General features: G+C 41.6%; 1 protein-coding gene across 1 annotated transcript in view; it reads right to left on the minus strand.

Annotated features, from left to right (window-relative positions):
• The window catches only part of LOC109877569 (cadherin-related family member 5-like), a 36,779-nt gene extending 32,405 nt beyond the window's left edge, over positions 1-4,374 (minus strand). The window contains exons 1-5 of the mRNA XM_031820047.1: positions 3,685-4,374; positions 2,816-3,276; positions 1,999-2,088; positions 828-914; positions 531-635 (exon numbers count right to left, since the gene is read on the minus strand). Coding sequence (XP_031675907.1) covers positions 531-635; positions 828-914; positions 1,999-2,088; positions 2,816-2,881 — 348 coding nt within the window. The 5' untranslated portion in view covers positions 2,882-3,276; positions 3,685-4,374. The remainder of the gene's footprint in view (positions 1-530; positions 636-827; positions 915-1,998; positions 2,089-2,815; positions 3,277-3,684) is intronic.
• Between the last annotated feature and the right edge of the window lie 4,675 nt (positions 4,375-9,049).

Genomic DNA, 9,049 nt, shown 5'->3' on the forward strand with positions numbered 1-9,049 from the left:
ACAGATTCTAGTATATTTATTGAACATTTTACAGATTCTGGTATATTTCTTTAATACTTTACAGATTTTAGTATATTTATTGAATACTTTACAGATTATAGTATATTTATTGAATACTTTACAGATTATAGTATATTTCTTTAATACTTTACAGATTGTAGTATATTAATTGAATATTTTACAGATTCTAGTATATTTCTTGAATATTTTACAGATTATAGTATATTTCTTGAATACTTTACAGATTCTAGTATACTAATTGAAGACTTTACAGATTCTAGTATATTTCTAGAGCACTTTACAGATTCTAGTATATTTCTGGAATACTTTACAGATTCTAGTATATTTCTAGAACACTTTACAGATTCTAGTATATTTCTGGAATACTTTACACATTCTAGTATATTTCTAGAACACTTTACAGATTCTAGTATATTTATTGAATACTTTACAGATTCTAGTATATTTATTGAATACTTTGTAATCCCATTTGACATAAACAGTAGGGCAGAATGTAAACAACAGTATACCTGTACATGTAAGACCAGGGAGATCTTTTGGACGGAGTCGTAGTCGATGATGTTTTGTACCAGTATGTTGGGGGTGTTGGCATTCTCCAGTCGTAGATACCTGTTCTGGTGACACCAACAATGACAAACGTGTTTAATCATCTAACTGCTGAGAAATGATTTGACTGAACCTTTATTTATACCAGGTTCGTCTTGTTGAGATAAAAAAAAAATTATCTATTTTTCAGGAGAGACCTGGACCAAGACAGCAGCATCAACAGATCAGTGATAGCATCGGTGATGGAGGGAAGGTCTTACCGTGGCTGACTCTAAACGATAGTACAGTGGCTCAGAGTCAATGTCTGTGGCCTCTATCCGACCAACACTGGTGTTCACAGGAGTCAGCTGTGGGAGAGAGAGGGATCAGAGTCAATGTCTGTGGCCTCTATCCGACCAACACTGGTGTTCACAGGAGTCAGCTGTGGGAGAGAGAGGGGGCTCAGAATCAATGTCTGTGGCCTCTATCCGACCAACACTGGTGTTCACAGGAGTCAGCTGTGGGAGAGAGAGGGATCAGAGTCAATGTCTGTGGCCTCTATCCGACCAACACTGGTGTTCACAGGAGTCAGCTGTGGGAGAGAGAGGGCTCAGAGTCAATGTCTGTGGCCCCTATCCGACCAACACTGGTGTTCACAGGAGTCAGCTGTGGGAGAGAGAGGGATCAGAGTCAATGTCTGTGGCCCCTATCCGACCAACACTGGTGTTCACAGGAGTCAGCTGTGGGAGAGAGAGGGGGCTCAGAGTCAACATATTATATTACAGAAATGTTACTTCATGGAAATGTACCGATATGGAAAGTTTATTCATAAAAACTGATGTGGTTTTGTATGAAGGGTGCAAGTAGTTCATTACTATTGTCATCATAACATAATCACCATGGTATTGTTGGGCCCACGGAGAAGTGTCCAAGGCTGTAAGGTACATAGTAAATAGAAGAAGGTCTCACCTCGTTCACCTGGAGAACGTAATGACTCTGAGCGAAGTAAGGTACATAGTAAATAGAAGAAGGTCTCACCTCGTTCACCTGGAGAACGTAATGACTCTGAGCGAAGTAAGGTACATAGTAAATAGAAGAAGGTCTCACCTCGTTCACCTGGAGAACGTAATGACTCTGAGCGAAGTAAGGTACATAGTAAATAGAAGAAGGTCTCACCTCGTTCACCTGGAGAACGTAATGACTCTGAGCGAAGTAAGGTACATAGTAAATAGAAGAAGGTCTCACCTCGTTCACCTGGAGAACGTAATGACTCTGAGCGAAGTAAGGTACATAGTAAATAGAAGAAGGTCTCACCTCGTTCACCTGGAGAACGTAATGACTCTGAGCGAAGTAAGGTACATAGTAAATAGAAGAAGGTCTCACCTCGTTCACCTGGAGAACGTAATGACTCTGAGCGAAGTAAGGTACATAGTAAATAGAAGAAGGTCTCACCTCGTTCACCTGGAGAACGTAATGACTCTGAGCGAAGTTTGGAGGATTATCATTCACATTTTCAATGAAAACTTCAACAGACACGTTCACCTTAGAAAAGAGGGAATCGTTATTAGTTGGCATTTGAAAGCAGCAAAGCATTTTATAGAACCTACTTATTTTTAGAGTTGAAGATTTGATGTGAAAACAACATGATGTGAAAACAACTTGATGTGGAAACAACTTGATGTGAAAACAACTTGATGTGAAAACAACTTGATGTGAAAACAACTTGATGTTTTACACGTTGAAGTTCTTCACCCATAGAGAGCAGAAATATGGTTTGACCTTTGACAGGCACAGCCCAGAAATAGTGGTACTACTATAGACCAGAGCCCTATTCCCTATATAGTGGTACTACTACAGACCAGGGCCCTATTCTCTATATAGTGGTACTACTACAGACCAGGGCCCTATTCTCTATATAGTGGTACTACTATAGACCAGAGCCCTATTCCCTATATAGTCGTACTACTACAGACCAGAGCCCTATTCCCTATATAGTCGTACTACTACAGACCAGAGTCCTATTCCCTATATAGTGGTACTACTACAGACCAGGGCCCTATTCTCTATATAGTGGTACTACTACAGACCAGGGCCCTATTCCCTATATAGTGGTACTACTACAGACCAGGGCCCTATTCCCTATATAGTGGTACTACTATAGACCAGAGTCCTATTCCCTACATAGTGGTACTACTATAGACCAGAGCCCTATAAGGTACAATTTGGGACATAACCCATGACTATGAGACATGTCGTCACTACTACTCACTGATCTGGAGCCAGTTCTGTTGCAGCGCACCCGGACCCACAGCCCCATGACCATGAGACATGTCATCACTACTACTCACTGATCTGGAGCCAGTTCTGTTGCAGCGCACCCGGACCCACAGCCCCATGACCATGAGACATGTCATCACTACTACTCACTGATCTGGAGCCAGTTCTGTTGCAGCGCACCCGGACCCACAGCCCCATGACCATGAGACATGTCATCACTACTACTCACTGATCTGGAGCCAGTTCTGTTGCAGCGCACCCGGACCCACAGCCCCATGACCATGAGACATGTCATCACTACTACTCACTGATCTGGAGCCAGTTCTGTTGCAGCGCACCCGGACCCACAGCCCCATGACCATGAGACATGTCATCACTACTACTCACTGATCTGGAGCCAGTTCTGTTGCAGCGCACCCGGACCCACAGAGCATCATCCACACGGGGCAGAGACTAGGAAACGAACCCAAATGCAGCAGCTGTTATTTCACACCACAGACAGAATGCCTCATTGTCCCTCGACCTTTCTTTTGACCTTTCTTTTGAACTTTTCTTTTTTGTCAATGGAAAAATGACCTTCACCCCCGTAACTGAGTCAGTTCATGGCAACTTTCCAGGCCAACTACTTTGCAGTCGCCATGAAAGCCATATCTCACACCACTACCTGAACTTGTCCAGGAAGAAAACACAGTTTTAAAATAAATGCGCTTTGTGACATGTTAAAAATTGCTATGAATGCTGTACGTATAAAGTATCTCAGAGTACGAGTTCTGATCCAGGATCAGCCCCCCCAAGCTTGTATTCTTTGTATTCTACAAAGCAAAACTAGATCAGCTTGATACATTGCCCCTGAGCTCTCACCTCAAAGTCCAGTCCTCTCTTGGCGATGAGGTCCGTCCCCCGCAGGTAGAAAGCCTCCGCAGGGTTCTCCGTGACGGTCAGCTGAACATCATCACTACAGGTGATTCTGGCTACTAGAACGTCCACAGTGCTGTTCTCTTTTATAGACACAGGGTCAGGAGAAACTGTACAGACTGAGAGAGATGTGAAACAGACACAGATACAGGGGTCAGGAGAAACTGTACAGACTGAGAGAGATGTGAAACAGACACAGATACAGGGGTCAGGAGAAACTGTACAGACTGAGAGAGATGTGAAACAGACACAGGTACAGGGGTCAGGAGAAACTGTACAGACTGAGAGAGATGTGAAACAGACACAGATACAGGGGTCAGGAGAAACTGTACAGACTAAGAGAGATGTGAAACAGACACAGATACAGGGGTCAGGAGAAACTGTGCAGACTGAGAGAGATGTGAAACAGACACAGATACAGGGGTCAGGAGAAACTGTACAGACTGAGAGAGATGTGAAACAGACACAGATACAGGGGTCAGGAGAAACTGTGCAGACTGAGAGAGATGTGAAACAGTTTCTCCTGAGAGATGAGAAAGGAGGTGAAACAGATACAGATTAAGGGTTGGGGTTCCATTTACATTCAGTTCATTCAGAAAGTACAAGACATTGGAATTGGCTGAATTTGAAAATGGATTGACCTCAGACATGCACACAAACAACAACAAACTATGGTGGAGGAGGCTTGTCTACAGATACACTGTATTAATGGAGGTGTGTCTACAGATACACTGTATTAATGGAGGTGTGGTGGAGGAGGCGTGTCTATAGATACACTGTATTAATGGAGGTGTAGTGGAGGAGGTGTGTCTATAGATACACTATTAATGGAGGTGTGTCTACAGATACACTGTATTAATGGAGGTGTGTCTACAGGTACACTGTATTAATGGAGGTGTAGTGGAGGAGGCGTGTCTACAGATACAATGTATTAATGGAGGTGTAGTGGAGGAGGCGTGTCTATAGATACACTGTATTAATGGAGGCGTGTCTATAGATACACTGTATTAATGGAGGTGTGTCTACAGATACACTGTATTAATGGAGGTGTGTCTACAGATACACTGTATTAATGGAGGTGTGTCTACAGATACACTGTATTAATGGAGGTGTGGTGGAGGAGGTGTGTCTACAGATACACTGTATTAATGGAGGTGTGTCTACAGATACACTGTATTAATGGAGGTGTGGTGGAGGAGGTGTGTCTACAGATACACTGTATTAATGAAGGTGTTGTGGAGGAGGTGTGTCTACAGATACACGGTATTAATGGAGGTGTGTCTAAAGATACACTGTATTAATGGAGGTGTAGTGGAGGAGGCGTGTCTACAGATACACTGTATTAATGGAGGTGTGGTGGAGGAGGCGTGTCTACAGATACACTGTGTTAATGAAGGTGTAGTGGAGGAGGCGTGTCTACAGATACACTGTATTAATGGAGGTGTGGTGGAGGAGGCGTGTCTACAGATACACTGTGTTAATGAAGGTGTGGTGGAGGAGGTGTGTCTACAGATACACTGTATTAATGGAGGTGTGGTGGAGGAGGTGTGTCTATAGATACACTGTATTAATGGAGGTGTGGTGGAGGAGGTGTGTCTATAGATACACTGTATTAATGGAGGTGTGGTGGAGGAGGTGTGTCTACAGATACACTGTATTAATGGAGGTGTGGTGGAGGAGGTGTGTCTATAGATACACTGTATTAATGGAGGTGTGGTGGAGGAGGTGTGTCTATAGATACTGCATTAATGGAGGTGTGGTGGAGGAGGTGTATCTACATTGTATTCTGACCTCGACTTAATTCCCTCAGAATTCCACCACCTTTATGCGCCAGGAAACCATGAATAAGTTCTAGCGAACCTGTGTCTATAGATACTGTATTAATAGTGAATAAGGTCTAGCGAACCTGTCAGTTCCAAGTGGAAAAAATAATATACTTTTTTTCTCTATATATAAATGGCACCATTCTCCACACACTGTCATTTACAACCTGATCAGAGCTATTGATCAGAGCTATTGATCAGAGCTATTGATCAGAGCTATTGATCAGAGCTATTGATAAGAGCTATTGATAAGAGCTATTGATAAGAGCTAGGTAAATGAGTAATCCGTTTGGACAAGGGGATTGTAAATAGAAATGACACTTAGCTTTAGATTTATTTGACCTAATAATCGCAAGAGACAAATGTGAAACCAGTCATATGGCAACAAACTGAAGCATGTCAACCCATCAACTTTCCCACAATAAAGTTTATGAAAGGCTGTGTCATTATGCAGAATTTAAATGACCTTTTAAAATGACCTTTTAACTTGCGGGGATGGGCACTCTGAAATGTCTTAATTATAGACTACCCCGACTTTCTCTATCTCCTATTTCTATCACGTTAAATTATAGCCATCATCAGTATCGACAGTCTGTAGGCGTAATAAACACACTAAAATTCAACTGATAGTTCCATTCATTTGGTATATAGCCGACATTATCATTCCATTTATTAATTCCATTGTTTCGTTTACCTTCATTTGCCTCCTCAATGAACGCCGTCGTGGCCTTGTGGTTGTTAACGAGGATCATTGGTAACGGAGGATGACGTCACAAAAAGAAGGACCCGTAGGCGTTACCCGCAAGGTGGGAGACCCACGAGGTGTGGGTGCACACGCTCCTGTCATCGATATCTATGTTTTGTATTTTGTATAATAAATCATTTTGAGAGTAACCCTCCAACAAGTCATTCATTAACGTTTTTATTGTCCATATGTACTAGAGCGCTAAGTGATTGTTTGTTTATTGGGCTTCAGGAATGTGACTGAAAAGGTGAAAAATAAAATATAGGTCGTGATCAAGACTACGACGGCGCCAGTGTAATGAGCGGAGTTTACTCAGGTGTTCAACAGCGCATATCAGACCTAGAGCTTAATGCTTCATAGATAGTTCTTAATGAGTTTCAAGTTAGAAAACGATCTCTTCGCAGAAGCAACAAATAGAGGGAAGGTAAACAAAAATCTGCTTGATTGCCATAGCAACATCAGGGAACATGGGCAGAACGGAGTTGTTCTTCAAATACAGTAGTAATCTTCTATTCTGTACCATCTTTAATTGAGCCTCGCATTCTCCTTAATTCCCGCTCTCAACACGTTACGGAAAGAGATTAACTCTATAGGAAGCTCTTGGGACAGGTCGTCTGGGTACTGGAAAGCCCATACATTTGCAGATGCGAACAGACCCTCATCTTTAGCAGACAACAGTTCTTGACAACAGGCTTTGAACAACAACAACAAAAGTTGTGTTCTTGAGGGCTTGAACAAAACAAAGTTGTTTGCAATTTCGTTCATAGGCTACTGGTGAACCGGCGTTTGAGTTGTGTGGTTATAATATCAACGGTCACTTATCTCTGGTATATCTTGGCATCCATCATCCAACAATTCATTTTAATTATGTGCAGCGCAATGGACATAGAATGCCCAATGTCTCAGGAATGTCTGGGTTTGCAATACTCAGCATAGAAAACAGTTGGGTCGGCAACTTGGGCCTACAGGCCGTCGTGGATTAAATGTGATTTAATTCAATTGAATTTAGCCCATTTGTTAAGGCTATTAGCCAGACAAAACCCGTGGAGTTCAACCACAAATAGTGTCTGAAAGTACAGTATCCTCAAGCAGACTACTTCCCCCCTTATTGTTAGGCTATTTGAGATGTTATTTTGATAAGAAGTTTATAAATACTGTATAGCTATAGATAGTACACTGCATAATGAAACAATCCCTAGTAAACTAGTGTTTTGAGGGTGACTGACTGTATTATTTTGCCATTAATTGACTGGTTTTACGCACAACAACGTTCTATTCAAGATGGGAGAGAGCGCGAGGACGGCTCATGTCATGCAGGTTCAGGTAGCCTATACAGGACAGTTGTATATCCTATGAAATATATATATATATATATTGGTAGCTGATCAGTATGCTGCTGCAACAAACATTTATTTTATAATCTGCAATATTTCAATTCCGAACTTTATTGATTTAAACAAGTAATTACATTATTGCCACTGTGTAGTGGTGTAAAGTACTTAAGTCGTATTTTGGGGAATCTGTACTTTACTTGAATATTTTTGATATTTTTGACTACTTTTGCGTTTACTTCATTACATTCCTAAAGAAAATGATGTACTTTTTACTCCATATATTTTCCCTGACACGCAAAAGTACGAGTTACAATTTGAGTGCTTAGCAGGACAGGAAAACGGTCAAATTCACACACTCATCAAGAGAACGTCCCTGGTCGTCCCTACTGCCTCTGATCTGGTGAATTCACTAAATATAAATGCTTCCTTTGTAAATGATGTCTGAGTGTTGAAGTGTGACCCTGACTGCCAAAAATATATAAAAAAAGGAATTTGTGCCGTCTGGTTTGCTAAATATCAGGAAATTGTGCCGTCTGGTTTGCTAAATATCAGGAAATTGTGCCGTCTGGTTTGCTAAATATCAGGAATTTGTGCCGTCTGGTTTGCTAAATATCAGGAATTTGTGCCGTCTGGTTTGCTAAATATCAGGAATTTGTGCCGTCTGGTTTGCTAAATATCAGGAATTTGTGCCGTCTGGTTTGCTAAATATCAGGAAATTGTGCCGTCTGGTTTGCTAAATATCAGGAATTTGTGCCGTCTGGTTTGCTAAATATCAGGAAATTGTGCCGTCTGGTTTGCTAAATATCAGGAATTTGTGCCGTCTGGTTTGCTAAATATCAGGAATTTGTGCCGTCTGGTTTGCTAAATATCAGGAATTTGTGCCGTCTGGTTTGCTAAATATCAGGAAATTGTGCCGTCTGGTTTGCTAAATATCAGGAAATTGTGCCGTCTGGTTTGCTAAATATCAGGAATTTGTGCCGTCTGGTTTGCTAAATATCAGGAAATTGTGCCGTCTGGTTTGCTAAATATCAGGAAATTGTGCCGTCTGGTTTGCTAAATATCAGGAAATTGTGCCGTCTGGTTTGCTAAATATCAGGAAATTGTGCCGTCTGGTTTGCTAAATATCAGGAATTTGTGCCGTCTGGTTTGCTAAATATCAGGAAATTGTGCCGTCTGGTTTGCTAAATATCAGGAAATTGTGCCGTCTGGTTTGCTAAATATCAGGAAATTGTGCCGTCTGGTTTGCTAAATATCAGGAAATTGTGCCGTCTGGTTTGCTAAATATCAGGAAATTGTGCCGTCTGGTTTGCTAAATATCAGGAAATTGTGCCGTCTGGTTTGCTAAATATCAGGAATTTGTGCCGTCTGGTTTGCTAAATATCAGGAAATTGTGCCGTCTGGTTTGCTAA

Source organism: Oncorhynchus kisutch, unplaced genomic scaffold (genome assembly GCF_002021735.2).
Source record: "Oncorhynchus kisutch isolate 150728-3 unplaced genomic scaffold, Okis_V2 scaffold2951, whole genome shotgun sequence".
Classification (NCBI taxonomy): Eukaryota; Metazoa; Chordata; class Actinopteri; order Salmoniformes; family Salmonidae; genus Oncorhynchus; species Oncorhynchus kisutch.